The 17,124-nt window shown below is 42.3% G+C and overlaps 1 protein-coding gene across 1 annotated transcript in view; it reads left to right on the top strand.

Moving 5' to 3' along the window:
* Nucleotides 1-11,938, top strand: part of abtb2b (ankyrin repeat and BTB (POZ) domain containing 2b) — a 139,229-nt gene extending 127,291 nt beyond the window's left edge. Inside the window, exons 9-17 of the mRNA XM_071326837.1 lie at nt 1,448-1,583; nt 2,457-2,713; nt 4,978-5,156; nt 5,630-5,735; nt 6,184-6,286; nt 6,557-6,638; nt 7,001-7,069; nt 7,483-7,596; nt 8,579-11,938. Coding sequence (XP_071182938.1) covers nt 1,448-1,583; nt 2,457-2,713; nt 4,978-5,156; nt 5,630-5,735; nt 6,184-6,286; nt 6,557-6,638; nt 7,001-7,069; nt 7,483-7,596; nt 8,579-8,818 — 1,286 coding nt within the window. The 3' untranslated portion in view covers nt 8,819-11,938. The remainder of the gene's footprint in view (nt 1-1,447; nt 1,584-2,456; nt 2,714-4,977; nt 5,157-5,629; nt 5,736-6,183; nt 6,287-6,556; nt 6,639-7,000; nt 7,070-7,482; nt 7,597-8,578) is intronic.
* Nucleotides 11,939-17,124: the final 5,186 nt, after the last annotated feature.

Here is a 17,124-nt window from a genome sequence, read left to right as displayed (position 1 = left end):
AGTGTACCTATGATAAAAATTACAGACCTCTACATGCTTTGTAAGTTGGAAAACCTGCAAAATCGGCAGTGTATCAAATACTTGTTCTCCCCACTGTATGTTATCCTGTTATTATTTAGTTTGCTAGTAAATAAATAATTAAACCAATTAGTGTAGTACTGAATCACGAGTAAGGATGTTTTTTTTGCAGATGCAGGAGGTTGACATGATAAGAGGTTATGATTAATATGTTGACTGTTTTATAGATGTTATAGGTAAATAACTTGTAGAGTTTAATTCGGGAGATGGTAACTCTTTGAGCAACCTCTTCAGTGGTGCCCCAAATTCTTAATGAGCTAATTGTTAATTGATTAATTTAAATCGGGTCACAATTAAACATAGTTAGTGGATTAAATGAATAACAGTCATCAGATTAATGAAAGTAAAGTCACGACAGCACAAACACCTTTTTTCTCACTCCTATCGATAAAATAATTGTATTAAGTCATGCAAACGTTTTACTGTGCTGAAGTTGCAAATGCATTCTGTCATTTCTAAATGTGTAATGTGATTTAACATGACTATTTTTAACACAGAAAAACAACCACATTTGATTAATAAAATAATAAAATATTTAATCTGCCATCTTCCTCAAATTACATTAAAAAGAAGGCGATGATGACACCATCTTTGCGAGAGGGAGGGGATCTGATTTCATTGGTCCTCAACTCACGGCTCCGACACTTCACTCAGGATAAATAGAGTAAGCCCTGAGTTAGTCTGCCCCGGAGCAGATTAGTTCTGAAGGATTCGTTTCCTTGCTAAAAGGTGAATCACTTTAATGCGACTACTTATCCTGAGTTGAACTTTCCTGCTAACTCCTCAAACCTCATTCGTAGAATAGGGCTCTGCTCAGTACAGTAACTCTGTACAGCAACAGAAGTTCACCTGGCTCTGACTTACTGAGGTCAGTTACTAGTGCGAGGTGAGGAATACGAGGGAAGGAGTGTGAGATTGACTGAAGGAGGGATAGTGAGGAATGAATTCAGAGAATTAATAAGGGATGGAAGGAATTAGGTAGGGAGGGAATACGTGTTTAGGAGCGAATGAACATGTCTGTCGTCAGGTGTGTGTGTGTGGGGGGGTTGGTTGGTTGGTTGGGTGTTTAGAAGCCTCTGGGCAACACATTCCTGTGTTACATATCTGAGAAGCCACACAGATATCTGAGAAGTTGCAGAGAGGGACACACACACACAAACCACACACAGCTTGTGACAGTCTGTAGGCTCCCAACAAGTACGTGCGTGAGTGTTTGTGTATCTACACGAGCGAGTCTGTAAGTCAGATATTGTAAGTGTGATATTTTATCATCCTTGACTCTAATTCAAAAGCATTTCACTGTGTTTGTCAGATCGGAGTTGCACAAATGCGTTTTGCGCTATTAACCCTTTGATTTCCTTGTCGCCAGGGAACTATGAGATGGTGAGCCTGCTCCTCACCAGGGGGGCAGACCCTCTGTCCAAGACCCGTGACGGCAACGCTTTGACATCATCACTCTATGAGGACATGAACTGCTTCAGTCACGCCGCAGCGCACGGACACAGGTACGAGGAGGAACGTCTGAAGAACCCTTATCACACTACTGTACCAACCCAACCAAACTACGCTGGCTCAGATATGTTCTTTTCACAGCAACTATAGTGAATGCGTGACCAGGCCAGCTCAGTACTGCTTTACAGCTTGGTTCGGCTCAGTAGTGTAAAAAGTCATTGTTTGAAAAAGTGAAAGCAACACTATGGAATTGGAATTCCCTATAATGTGTTGTCATTCTAAGTAAGGGTAGGAAGGAAAGACTTGAGAGTAGTCAGATGTAGCCTATGTTAACCGTACTAGCCCTGTTATTTGTCATATACTTGACTTACTACCCCTGGCATATGGGATAAGGGGGTTAGAGGAAGGGTGTGTGTGTGTGTTTAAGGGGGTGTAGGGGTGGGATCAGGTGCTTCATTCCATTCATAGCCCATCTGTCAGAAACCAACTGTTGAAGAGTGTAGAGCGCTCCACCTGTTCAGTGTGTGTGTGTGTGTGTGTGTGTGTGTGTGTGTGTGTGTGTGTGTGTGTGTGTGTGTGTGTGTGTGTGTGTGTGTGTGTGTGTGTTAGGGGATCAGGATGTAGACTCAACGCGTGGATGCCTGTATACTTGTGACAGATTATATCATTTAAGAGAAGCTATACCTTTGCATTTCATGGAACTTTGAGTGGAAATTGTGGCTATGTGTAGCGGACTCCATGAATGTAGCTATATGTGCATGATAGCTTTTGCCCAAGTAAACCTTAAACAACCTCCACTGATTCCCTCTCTCTTTCTCTCTCCCTCGCCCTCCCTATCATCTACTCTCCCTGCTGCCCCCTCTCCCTCCCGCCCGCCGTCCCTCTCTCCCTTTCTCGTTCTCCCTCCCTCCCCCTCTCTCCAACAGGAACGTGTTGCGCAAACTGCTCACCCAGCCCCAGCAGGTCAAAGAGGACGTCCTCTCCCTCGAAGAGATCCTAGCCGAAGGGGTGGAAGGGGAGGACGCCTGCCCTCTCCCCAGCCTGCCTCCTTCATCCCCTGGGTGCCCATCTGAGGGGGGCATCCCGCGGCTGTGCAAGGCCAGGATGAAGGCCCTTCAGGAGGCTAGCTACTACAGCGCCGAGCACGGCTACCTGGATGTCACCATAGAGCTACGGGCACTGGGTAAGTGGGGAATGGGACCACAGATAGAAAATGTGTAAAACGTCTCAATATGGTGACATAAAAGAGGCTGTGTTAAGCATCCATTCATCATCAATCCGAATAGTCACATTATGGATGGAAATCTCATAACCCTGAACCATTACAGATTCCGCTATATACATTTTAAGGTCATTTTTGATTGAGCCCGACATAACAAACGTTTACCATCTCCGCTAAAGTGGGAACATTGCCTTTACATTTGAATCACGCTGTAAAGCTGAATTTTCCACAATGCGGATTGAATAGAGCCCTTAGATACTGGGCAAATGAATATACTGTACATGATAAAGACTAAGAGGAAGGCTCCTATCGCCTTTTAATTGTGAGGATTTTCTGATTCGCATTGGATCTTCTTCAAGTCAGACAGGACCATAGTGTGCTTGCTGGCTGGCATTTTTGTTCTTTTTACAAGATGGATAGAACATGCAGTACCAGTCAAAAGTTTGGACACACCTACTCATTCAAGGGTTTTTCTTTATTTTTACTATTTTCTAATAGTGAAGACATCAAAACTATGAAATAACACATATGGAATCATATAGTAACCAAAAAAGTGTTAAAGCAAACCCTTTGCCTTGATGACAGCTTTGCACACTCTTGGCATTCTCTCAACCAGCTTCACCTGGAATGCTTTTCCAACCGTATTAAAGGAGTTCCCACATATGCTGAGCTCTTGTTGGCTGCATTTACTTCACGCTGCGGTCCAACTCATCCCTAACCATCTCAGTTGGGTTGAGACCGGGCGACTGTGGAGGCCAGGTCATCTGATGCAGCACTCCATCACTCTCCTTCTTGGTCAAATAGCCCTTACACAGCCTGGAGGTGTGTTGTGTCATTGTCCTGTTGAAAAACAATTGATAGTCCAACTAAGCGCAAACAAGATGGGATGGGTGTATTGCTGCAGAATGCTGTGTTAGCCATGCTAGTTAAGCGTGCCTTGAATTCTAAAAATATCACTGACAGTGTCACCAGCAAAGCACCCCCACACCATCACAGTTCATACTCTATGCTTCACGGTGGGAACCACACATGCAGAGATCATCCGTTCACCTACTCTGCATGGCGGTTGGTACCAAAAATCTAACATTTGGACTTTTGGACAGACCAAAAGACAGATTTCCACTGGTCTAATGTCCATTGCTCGTGTTTCTTGGCCCAAGCAAGTATCTTCTTCGTATTAGTGTCCTTTAGTAGTGGTTTCTTTTCAGCAATTCAACCATGAAGGCCTGATTCACGCAGTCTCCTTTAAACAGTTGATGTTGAGATGCCTGTTACTTGAACTCTTTGAAGAATTTATTTGGGCTGCAATTTATGAGGCTGGTAAATCTAATGAAATCGTCTGCAGCAGAGGTAACTATGGGTCATCCTTTCCTGTGGCGGTCCTCAGTTTCATCATAGCGCTTGATGGTTTTTGCGACTGCACTTGAAATTCTTGAAAACTTCCGTGTTGACTGACCTTCATATCTTAGAGCTCCCAAGTGGCGCAGCGGTCTAAGGCACTGCATCTCAGTGCTAGAGGCGTCACTACAGACCCTGGTTCGATTCCAGGCTTTATCTCAACTGGCTGTGTTTGGGAGTCCCATAGAGCGGCGCACAATTGACCCAACATCGTCCGGGTTAGGGTTTGACCGGGGTAGGCCGTCATTGTAAATAAGAATTTGTTCTTAACTGGCTTGCCTAGTTAAATAAAGGTTCAATTAAAATACTAAATAAAAAATTAAAATTAAAGCAATGATGGACTGTCATTTCTCTTTGCTTATTTGAGCTGTTCTTGCCATAATATGGATTTGGTCTTTTACCAAATAGGGCAAACTTCTGTAAACCGCCCCTACCTTGTCCCAACAAAACTGATTCAAACGCATTAAGAAGGAAGGAAATTCCACAAATGAACTCTTAACAAGGCACAGCTGTTAATTGAAATGCATTCCAAGTGACTACGTCATGAAGCTGGTTGAGAGAATGCCAAGAGTATGCAAAGCTGTCATCAATGCAAATATAAAATATATTTTGATTTGTTTAACACTTTTTTGGTTACTATATGATTCCATATGTGTTATTTCATAGGTTTGATGTCTTCACTATTATTCTACAATGTAGAAAATAGTAAAAAATAAAGAAAAACCCTTGAATGAGTACGTGTGTCCAAACTTTTGACTGGTACTGTACAGTATGTGGAAACATCCTTTCTACTTATTTTATCATCATGTGTAATGTGACTTGTCCAGGTGTCCCATGGAAGCTGCACGTGTGGCTGGAGTCTCTGCGAGTGGCCCAGCAGCAGTCTAGGGCCTCGGTCACTCTGTCCCTCCTTCGAGAGTTCACCTCCATCAGGGAGGAAGACTACTGCCACGAGCTAGTCTCTCTGGGCCTACCCCTCATGTTCACCATCCTACGAACCACCAAGGTAGGGCCACCTTACTTCACTTTGTCAACTTTATGTCACTCTCAGACTTGGGTTCAAATACATTATCTGTGCTTGATTGAGCAGGCCTGGCTTAATGGAACAATGGAATAGTCCCAAAACTGCAAATTCTGCCCATCTGGTACTCCAGGCAGACTAGAGCAAAGACTCAAAGTAATTGAAAGATTTAGAATAGTATTTGAATCCGGGTCTGGTCACTGCTTTTTTCATTTACTCTCTACTCTCTAGCCTTGTCCCAAGTCTGTTTTCTCTGGTGGCATCGATGTGCTTTCACATGGCTCAGATTTCATAGTAAAGACAAAGTGAACAAACAAACAAATGAGCGAACAACTCAACAAGGGTAAAATGAATGAAATGAACAAAGCAAATATAAATAAATAACAGTATTGTAATACATTGTTCTTTTCATGCGTAGGCTATTGGATCTAGTCTAACCCGTTTCCTCTCTCCCTCAGAACGATGCCATCACCCAGCAGCTTGCAGCCATCTTTAGCCACTGCTTCGGGCCGGCTCCACTACCGGCCATTCCGGAGATGAAGGTCACCCTCTCAGCGCAGCTGGGTAATGGACATCTCCTTTTGAATTATGTTTGTGCAAACAGACGTTACTATGGAGTGGTATTATCTCAACCAGACATTGAATTTGAATCATTTCGAATTTGTATTAAGAAATTTAATTTCTAATGTCTAAACTTTTTAAACAGCTCTACGTGTACTGTTTTAAATGTTTTTATCTAACTGGGACTACAGTTGAAAACTAGTTAGCTGGCTGACTTTTGGGGCATTTATAGAAATGTTGATCGATGCATTGTTCCTGTCAAATAGATGTAATAAATGAACAGAAAATGTCATGACATTTTATGAAACATTTGTATAAAAATTATCTTCTTGTGCAAGCAAACATAACCGAAACCGGCCAACGAGTCCTGTGTTGGTTTTTCATTGTTTTAGTTTTTATTTGCAAGGGAGTGAATATTTGTTGAAATCATCTTTTTTTCCTGCTCCTCCAGACCCCCATTTTCTGAATAACACGGAGATGTCAGATGTGACGTTTTTGGTGGAGGGGAAACCTTTCTACGCCCACAAAGTCCTGCTGATCACTGCTTCAGACAGGTGAGAAGAGTAAGGGGGGAGGGAATGGGGGAGAATGGGTGAGGAAAGGTGAGTGGGGTTCACAGAAGGGTGAGAGGCGTGGGTAGAGGTGATGTTCAGGCAGATAATGGTCATGTTGGAGGGTAGGGGAGAGAGGAGGATATTGTTTAGAATTGGCAAGTGGAGGGATTACGGAAATGTTGTTGAATATGTGTTTGTGAAATAATTACAACCATGGAGTTGACAATTGATGACCATTGTCTAACCTGAACTTTTCTCTGGGGTGCGCAGGTTCAAGTCTCTGCTGGCCTCATCAGGACCAGACGGAACTAAAGATATTGAGATCAGTGACGTCAAGTACAACGTCTTCCAGGTAACTGAATCAGATGATGAGCTCTCAACTTGAATCTTAGTTCTCACTGTTGAGTATCATATAGATATTTAGTTATGTGTGTCTACATAGCCCCATATTGACTAGAGAATCCCAGAATTTATGTCATTAGCTTGGCGGGGCTTTAGACTCCAAAACAATTTTAGGTACGATGTCCTTTTACTCCAAACTGTTTCCTCATATGCGGTATAACAGTTATCTCTATGTGTTTCCTATCCTTGTTACCTTCCCTTTCCTTTAACCAATGATCTGAAATCATATCGGAATATATCAAGAGTATGACCAATGAGTTGATGGAATATTGGATGATGGTAAATCTGACAATTTATTTGACCTCTGTCCAGATGATGATGTCATACCTGTACTGCGGAGGGACAGAGTCACTGAAGACCAACGTGTCTGACTTGTTGGAGGTGGGAATTCAGCCATTTTGTTTCTGAAATGCTCATAGAAAGACACATAGACTCCTTCTCCTTGCCTACTCATTCATTGCACTGATCTGAAGGCACTGATCTGGTTAAATCCCGTCGAGCATTTTCCAATCAGTGCAGATGAAGGCGAGTAGGTGAGGAGAGGACAGATTTATGAGACATTGAAATAGAGCCATACTGTATGTCATTGAGGTCCTTGTACTAAATCTACAACCAAATTCACCAGAGCAGTCAATCACTCACTCATTGTAATGATGTTGTTTTTTTTCTTCACATATTCATACTGAAATCGCTTGATTTGTTGGGCAAAAAAAGGCTTTGAATGGATCACAAGCCTGAGAACTTGTAGCATGATCTAATCTGCCGTATTTTGTTATGTGGTTGGTGTTCCCCAGCTGCTCTCAGCGGCCAGCGTCTTCCAGTTGGGGGCCCTACAGAGACACTGTGAGATAATCTGCTCCCAGAGCATCGATCTTGAAAATGCTGTCAGCATCTACAGGACGGCCAAGGTAAGGCCCTAGATATAGGCTCTCACTGCGTATTCTGGATCTCAGTTGTTTGTTGGATACCGTCATGTATTAATAAGAGTCTCAGTTTACAAATGTCACCCAAATGTCACACTACACTCTTCTTACATGCTGACCAGACCGGACACGTCGCGTGCGCGAGCGTTGCAAAATACATTTAGAAATCCATGTTATTCAATTATTGCACCCACACTGCTTGCGCGCGCCAACGAGCGTCTGCGTTGCCAAGGGCTAAAATAGAAGTCATTCCTATTTCTGACTCAGATCGCGCCGCAAGTCCTGCCTCTCCCATCTCCTCATTGGTTTAAAGGAGCAGGTACCCACGTGCCATCTAGATATATTGGTTATACCCACGTGGGTGATTGAAAGACAAACTGTTTTGCCGGTTGTCGTGGTAATACTATGAAAGTGTAGATGCCAATCACCATATAAGTTCAAAGATGAAAAAGCCTGGAAGGAGGAGAGATAACTAGAAACGATTCGGTTGACCGTTTTATGTGTGGATTAATTGTCGGAGTAGAGGACCTTGTGCATTTCAGGTAAAATAACAACTCAATGTTTATATCCCAGGACAAATTAGCTAGCAACAGCAAGCTAGCTAAATAGGACAAATTAGCTAGCAAGTGCAAGCTAACTAGCTAAATTGCCATACATGTTTAATGCTTTTCGACCTGTCCCCAAATTAATGTCATTGGTTCAGAGTTTGTTTTGATATTTTAACCTGCATGTCGTGATCGCGTTTGGTGTAGGGGGACAAAATACATTTATGCACGATAGCGCACGATGGCGCAGGCGGTTTGGGTTCCGTGTTATTCTGAAAAGGTAAAGAATAGCTGTGACTGGGGTCTATCTGGTAGTAGTTTGTTAAACAGAACCATGGGAAAAATAGCTACTGCGTAAATACTGCAGTGTGGTTTTGTAGCGAATTGAGCCATAAGTGTGTGTGTCTCTCTCTCCACCCCAGGCCCACGGTGCGTCAGTGCTGAGTTCGTTCTGCGAGGGCTTCTTCCTGCAGCACATGGCAGGGCTCCTGGAGAGAGAGGCCTTCCGGTCCCTGCTCCTGGGGCCTCTGGGGGCCCGCTGGGTGACGGAGATGGGCTCGGGGCCTAAAATGGTGCCTCCTAGGGGAGACTCGCCACTGGAGGAGCTCGAGACGACCCTGGCTCGCCGGCTACGCTCTCTCTACATCACCTCCCGTGTCTGACGAGGAAAGGAGAAGGATGGAATGGAGAGGAAAAGGAGGAAGAGAGTGTGCGACCGGTGCACACTCTCTTCCTCCTGGGAGGAGGACGTCTCAAGTGTCCGAGGACGTCACGAGTGCCCTTAGATACAGATTTAGGATCAGATTGCCATCCCGCGATCCTAACCTGAACCATTAGAGTGGAAAACCACTGAAACTGACCTTAGCTCAGCATCTAAGGGCATCGTCATCCTTAATCATTATTTCTCGATGGAGGGTAAGACGAGGATGAAAGAGATGAGGCTGGATAGAGAGTGGGTGTGATGGGTACAGGATGGGTACCGTGACGGCCTGTTCCCAAATTTGACTCCTGTGACAATTTATTTTGCTACACGGACTATTCAGTTTTTGACCTGAAGTACTCACATCTAGCTGTCTATTACAGTAGCTATATATACGCAGTGGAAGAGTGGACAGAATGGTCTATCCGTCTGTCTTTCTGTTTGTCACCAAGGCTCTGGAAGCTTGTGTACAGAGACGGACAAGACAGCGGAATGAGGCAGTGAGAACTTTTAACATTTAGGATTTCTAGAACACTGCTGCCGCCCAGTGGACAAAGCCCGTAAAGGCCTCATATTATAGAAATAGAGTGACTAGATTATGTTTCTATGCCTCAAATAAAGGTTAAAAGGTTCTGATGGAATATAGAAAGTCTGGAACGTTATTTTCATGGACCACTGATATGAAGGGGCTGGAGTTTTCTCTTTTCCTTCAGCCCCCTTCAGAGTGGTGAAGACTGTGAGAGAAGAGGTGGATTTGAGAGCCCCCTCAGTGAATTGAAAGAAGTTGGTTTTACTAAGTGTATTTTCTTTATACATAGTCGTCCTATTTTTTTTCTTTCTTTTTTGACAGAGTGAAGAGGAAAGAAAAAAACGTACTAAAGAATGGAATGGACATTTTCTATTTAAAGAAAAAAAGATGAGAGTATTTAACAGGGAGTTCCCTTTTTTATTGTGTTTTAATAATTGTAGGCAAATTATTATTATTAATGTAAGATAAAGCTTTGCGTAGCTGGACAATTCCAGGCCTAGTACACACTAACCATTACAGTTGAAGTCGGACGTTTACATACACTAATGTTGGAGTCATTAAAACTCGTTTTTCAACCACGCCACACATTTCTTGTTAACAAACTATAGTTTTAGTAAGTTGATTAGGACATCTACTTTGTGGATGACACTAGTAATTTTTCCAACAATTGTTTACAGACAGATTATTTCACTTATAATTCACTGTATCACAATTCCAGTGGGTCAGAAGTTTATATACCCTAAGTTGACTGTGCCTTTAAACAGCTTGGAAAATTCCAGAAAATGATGTCATGCCTTTAGAAGCTTCTGAAAGGCTATTTGACATCATTCGAGTCAATTGGAGGTGTACCTGTGGATGTATTTCAAGGCCTAGCTTCAAACTCAGTGCCTCTTTGCTTGACATCATGGGAAAATCAAAAGAAATCAGCCAAAAACTCAGAAAATAAATTGTAGACCTCCACAAGTCTGGTTCATCCTTGGGAGCAATTTCCAAACGCCTGTAGGTACCTTGTTCATCTGTACAAACAATAGTACGCAAATATAAACACCATGGGACCACGCAGCCGTCATAACGCTCAGGAAGGAGACGCGTTCTGTCTCCTAGAGATGAACATACTTTGGTGCGAAAAGTGCAAATCAATCCCAGAACAACAGCAAAGGACCTTGTGAAGATGCTGGAGGAAACGGGTACAAAAGTATCTATATCCACAGTAAAATGAGTCCTATATCGACATAATCTGAAAGGCCGCTCAGCAAGGAAGAAGCCACTGCTCCAAAACCGCCATAAAAAACAGGCTACGGTTTGCAACTGCATATGGGGACAAAGATCGTACTTTTTGGAGAAATGTCCTCTGGTCTGATGAAACAAAAATAGAATTGTTTCGTCATAATGACCATCATTATGTTTGGAGGAAGAAGGGGAAGGCTTGCAAGCCAAAGAACACCATCCCAACCGTGAAGCACAGGGGTGGCAGCATCATGTTGTCAGGGTGCTTTGCTGAAGGAGGGACTGGTGCACTTCACAAAATAGATGGCATCACGAGGAAGGAAAATTATGTTGATATATTGAGGTAACATCTCTACACATCAGTCAGGAAGTTAAAGCTTGGTTGCAAATGGGTCTTCCAAATGGACAATGACCCAAAGCATACTTCCAAAGTTGTGGCAAAATGGCTTAAGGACAACAAAGTCAAGGTATTGGAGTGGCCATCACAAGGCCCTGACCTCAATCCTATGGAAAATTTGTGGGCAGAACTGAAAAAGCGTGTGCGAGCAAGGAGGCCAACAAACCGGACTCAGTTACACCAGCTCTGTCAGGAGGAATGGGCCAAAATTCACCCAACTTATTGTGGGAAGCTTGTGGAAGGCTACCCAAAACGTTTGACCCAAGTTAAACAATATAAAGGCAATGCCACCAAATACACTCAATTAGTATGTAAACTTCTGACCAACTGGGAATGTGATGAAAGAAATAAAAGCAGAAATAAATCATTCTCTGTACTATTATTCTGACTTTTCACATTCTTAAAATAAAGTGATGATCCTAACTGACCTAAAACAGGGAATTTTTTACTAGGATTGAATGTCAGGAATTGTGAAAAACCGAGTTTAAATGTATTTGGTTAAGGTGTATGTAAACTTCCGACTTCAACTGTAAGTAAACTGGGTCATGTTCATTAGGTAACAAATGGAAGTAACCAGACTGAAACAGGTAGGGAGTACCTAAGAAATGCAAATGTTTTGTTTTACATTGCTAATGGACAAAACCCTGGCAAGGTACAATAATATCATTTCACACTATTGTGCTGACCTGAACCGCACTGTGCTGGCCCAGGATATTTTATCATTCTCATTTTCAGCACGGTTCCAGAAACTATGGCGGATGAGGAACCAGGCCAGTGCAGTGCAGCTTGGCTTGGTTAGGCACAGTAGTATGAATAGGATATAACAGTAGCCAACATGGGATTTGGAACTGCAACCTCCTACCCAAACTCTGCTTTACTGCTCAATACTGTAATAAATACTGTAATAAAGCATCAAGCCTGGCAAGCAATTGGTTTTAATAGGTCTTTATGTTTTTACCTTTTATTTCAATGAGCCTGGGTGCCTGTCTGTTTCTTCTCTGTTGCCAACTCCTTATGGAATTGTCATGCCGTTGACAGCAATGGAATTAGCAAGAGCACAAACAGATCTGGGACCAGGGTAGATTTGAGTAGGTTCTTTTGCCACTGGATAGATTTAGGGCTCGATTCATTCCTTATCACCGAAGTTCAGCGCTGCAGAGCGCTTTAAATTTCAAGCCAACTTCCGATTGAGTTGACATATACAGCGTTTATGGTGAACGCAGTCTCCGCAAACGTGGGAGCATTGCCTTTAAATTTCAATTGCGCTGAACCTCAGCGTTATGGATTCAATTGAGCCCCTATTTTAGATGACTATTTAAATATAATACTCATATAATAACAGAAAAGTACTACATTTGACCCAGTGTCACTTATGCCCCTTTTGATAGTCACCCCTCGTTAAAATGTGAATATCTCAATTGCATACTCCTTGTGTCCTTCTCTCTCCTTTGAATGACATACCCATTGGAGGAGAAGGTCAGATTGGAGGGACCTCTGGCTTTCTCATCCAATGGTTTTGAGAAGCAGATGAGAGAAGAGAGAGGACGCAAGGAGTATGCAATTGGGATTATCCCCGAGTGTCCCGTTATGTAGCTTGGAATTCCAACAGGATGCAAGCAATGCAGAAAACTATGTGGAAGGTTCACAGAGATGGTGAGAATAAGAGTTTTAGTAGATTGGAGTGTGTGTTCTATGATGTATGTAAGCTTTAGGACGACATGTTCGACACCCAGCGACACCATAGAAGATACCTTACCTGAGAAAAGGTCCAGTACATGTTATTGAAGCGATCTGGTTCTCTCTGCTGGTGAGGAAAGGTACTGCATTAAGACACACACACACACACACACACACACACACACACACACACACACACACACACACACACACACACACACACACACACACACACACACACACACACACACACACACACACACACACACACACACACACACACACACACACACACACACACACACACACACACACGGCAACACAAACCTCTTAACTGAGTTCATTGTAGTTTTCCATACTGAAGTTGCTCACAGTTGTGTTACAAGAAGGATGACACTGTTTATTTGTTTGTAATAAAAGGAGTGCTTGCGGCCCCGGTGTAGCATGAGAACTACAATACCCAAAATGCTCTGTAACCATAACTGGTATCATCGGATGACCTTAATGTCGCTAGTTTTTCCACTGTAGAAAATAGGGAGGGTGAGGAAGTAACTAACAGTAGGGTATTGCTTAGTGTCTTTAGCATAGAGGTTGTTTTGGCGGTGTCACAGGTGGAACTGCGTTAGAGCTGTCAAATCCACAAGTGGCTCTTGGCATTATACCTAAACCTTAACAAGTCAGATGAACTCGTGGATACTATTTGTATGTCTCCGCGTGCAGAAATCCCATGCAGCCTTGCAAACCTGGAATAACTAGTTCCTTTGTAGGTGAATAAAACTATTTGAATACAGATCCCCAAAAAAGTACTACGTTTTACAAATATTTGAATACAGATCTCCGAAAGTAACTACTGTTTTACACTATTTGATTACAAATCTGAGAAAGCAACAACTTTAAACAAATATTTGAATACAGACCTCAGGAACTATTGGATTGGCTACCTTCAACTATGGTCAGGGATGAATTTGTAGCTGCATGTTGAAAATAGAAATAAAATGAATAGAGCACACACAATCTCCTATACTATTCCAATCTATCTAACAGTCCTATTTGATCTACACAATACATTTCTATCTGAACATTCTGTAAATGTCCATTCTCCTAAATGTCCATTGCCCCAGGTGTCAAGTCAAACCAATTAATTGTACAGATAAGTGTAAATAAGTTGTGACTTTCAACTCAAGTAGGCCTCGTTCAACATGCCACTGAAAAGCTTGAAAACGGCAATAAATGTTAGTGTAACAGTTCAACTTTAGTCCGTCCCCTCGCCCCGACCCGGGCGCGAACCAGGGACCCTCTGCACACATCAACAACAGTCACCCACGAAGCATCGTTACCCATCGCTCCACAAAAGCCGCGGCCCTTGCAGAGCAAGGGGAACCACTACTTCAAGGTCTCAGAGCAAGTGACGTCACCGATTGAAAGGCTATTAGTGCGCACCACCGCTAACTAGCTAGCCATTTCACATCCGCTACATTAGCACACCTGAAAATACTGCAGAGAATTCAAAGCCATTTGCAAACATTGCAAACAGCAAGTTGGATGCTTAGCAAAAAACAACTTCGAACCTCTTTGTCCTCCTGAGGGTAAGTGTTCTTGTTTCAAACACACAATGCACCATCTTTAAAGGGGTAGTTTAGAACACAAACTAACAGAATACAGAATGCAAACTAACATCATTTTCAACCTACCTCGGCTGTAGTTGATTTAAGAAGGCAGTTTTGTACTGTTTAGTTTCCTTTCGACACTTAATAGAAATGGTTATGTTAGCGCTCTCAGTAACACTTAACATGAAACTGTTCTTGTACCTGTGTAAAACCTTTTGGTTACATTTTGGAGCAACATTTTATTAGCATTGTGTTACATAATACTTCGGTAATTGCATTTTAATTGCATAGCAATGAGTTCAGAGATTTGTAACTACTGTACACAAGATGAATAGTGACTGTTCCTTATTACCAACCTATTCAAATAATGATTGACATATTTCATTATCTTTATTTTGATGAATTCTTTTCATACTATTTTATCCTTCCACAAAATATAGTTCCTAAACAAATCTAGGGTTGATACCCAAGACAGCTGGTCGTTCGTTCTATCGGTTCGCTGGCCAGAGATGCGACCCAGTCGTTCAGTCTTTTTGTTCTGTATCTATGGACACGACCCAGCCGTTCGTTCTAAATGTTCCATTGCCATACTGGCTGGCAACGTTCTTATACTATGCTGGTTCATGATTTCGACTGGCTGAGGAAAGCTACCTGCCTGTCTGTCTCGTCCCGACTCCTGACACGTTCAATACTATGGGACAGCTGGAGATCAAATTAGAATATTGAAACAATGTTGCAAATGTCGGAGAGACAGACAGCAAGGTTTATACAAATATTCACTGTTGTTCTGAACTTCTAACGCGAGTTTGATGGGTGTGGCTTCGTGACAATGATCAAGAGTTACTGCTCATTGATTTGACAGCTCCAACGAAGTTACACCTCCGACACCGCCAAAACATCAGCAATGCGGGTGCCCCTTTTCACACGTTAACGCTTTGAGTATGTCCCAGATGGCACCCTATTCCCTATATAGGGCACTACTTTTGACCAAGACCCATAGGTCTCTGGTCAAAAATAATGCACTACGTAGCGAATAGGGTGCCATTTGGGACTCCTCCCAGGACTGTGTGATTCCCCCTAGCACCCGGTGCCCTCAGCGCTTCCTCCCTTACAGCCTTACAGAGTGACGGACAGAGCAAGAGGAAGCATCACTCAATGCTGTGCACAAGATAGAAGAGAAGGGGGGAGAAGAAGAGAGAGAGGAGGGGGCAAGGAAAGATAGAGGGGAGAAGAAGAGGTGGTGGAGGCTGAACATGAGGAGAGAAAGAGAGATAATTGTTAGGCTAAGGGCAGAGGGAAAGAAAGTGAGAGAGTTCTATGGGGGCATTAACACTAAAGCCATGCAAAGAAAAGCTCATGTTTACATGCACACAGCAATACAAGATAAAAGCATAAGAGCAGGAATATCTCCAGTGTAGAAGAAGAAGACGAAGCATTTCAACCCCCATGTTTGTCTATGTACTGTACAAGAGAAGAAGAGTGGATGAGGAAGTTGTTTGACACCTCTAACTGGTCTACACACATGATGATTAGATGAAATGGACAAATATCAATAGAAGCAATATTTCTCCCCAAAAGAGGCTAAATTCTACATTCTTAAATGACTGGTAAAATTATTTTTCTTAAAGGCCCAGTGCAGTCAAAATCTAGATTTACTGTATGTTATATATATTTCCACACTATGAGGTTAGAATAATACTGTGAAATTGTGAAAATCATGATAATGCCCTTTTAGTGTAAGAGCTGTTTGAAAAGACTGCCTGAAATTTCAGCCTGTTTGAGTGGGATGGAGTATTGGCCTGTCTGGTGACATCACCAGGCGGTAAATTAGTTAATAGACCCTTAAGAAAGTGTCCCAAACTTCCCTGCCAATAACAGCTAGTTTTCAGTTTTCCCTCCCCACTCAGACCACTCCCAGACAGTCCTCGTAAAATTGTTGCTTGAGAAATGTATCTTTGCTAAGAAGCTATTTTTTGTTTCTTTTTGATCATTTTAATTGAAAACAATCACATTAAGGTTGTTACCCAGAAATATTTTGATGTTGAGAAAAAAAATACAGCTGCATTGGACCTTTAAACATATACAACAAAAGTATTCCCCCCTCCCTCTTGAACACTAGGACAGAAATACATTGCAACTTGTTGTTCATCAATGTTCACATAATTCTGTTATAAGTCAGACAAAGGAAAGAAAAAAATTCAATATTTGACCGAACAAAAGTGTGTTGCCTCGTTTGCAAACATACAAGCAGGTAAATAAATAAATCACATTCAACTGATCGAACAGCTTTTCTTTCATATAAATAGTGAGGTTACAACAACAAATGAGGAAACGGAACAGAGAAAATGAACAAATATGAATAAATAAGGAAAAATACAAAAATATCCACAATTGCATTTAACTTTTTTTTTCATCTCCTCAAACTCCTACTGCTGGTAGTTAAAGACTAAAATAGGTATACTGTACATGACAAATGACACAAAGTGCTCTGGGGAAAAGGGGTAGAAACTTGGTGAATACAGTCATGTACACCTTGCTCAGATCAAATCAAACAAATTCATAATCCTAAATGACCATATAAACAGAAATACAGGGCGAAATAAAGGGGGCGAAAAAAGGGAAGTGTGGCAACGCAAGTTTGTAAAACCTGGTCCTACTGGTATATCTAAACACTGTGTCACAACTAGACATTTCCTTTTTACATAAGAAATGAATTCAGTCTGTACAACAGAATAGATCATTCATTTAGATAACCCCCAATACCCACCTCCACCCTGAATCCCTCCACCCCTCCCCACAACCCCAGATCAAGTCGTACCCCCCCCCCCAAC

Source organism: Salvelinus alpinus, chromosome 9 (genome assembly GCF_045679555.1).
Source record: "Salvelinus alpinus chromosome 9, SLU_Salpinus.1, whole genome shotgun sequence".
NCBI classification, from domain to species: domain Eukaryota; kingdom Metazoa; phylum Chordata; class Actinopteri; order Salmoniformes; family Salmonidae; genus Salvelinus; species Salvelinus alpinus.
This window is presented reverse-complemented; position numbering and strand designations above follow the sequence as displayed.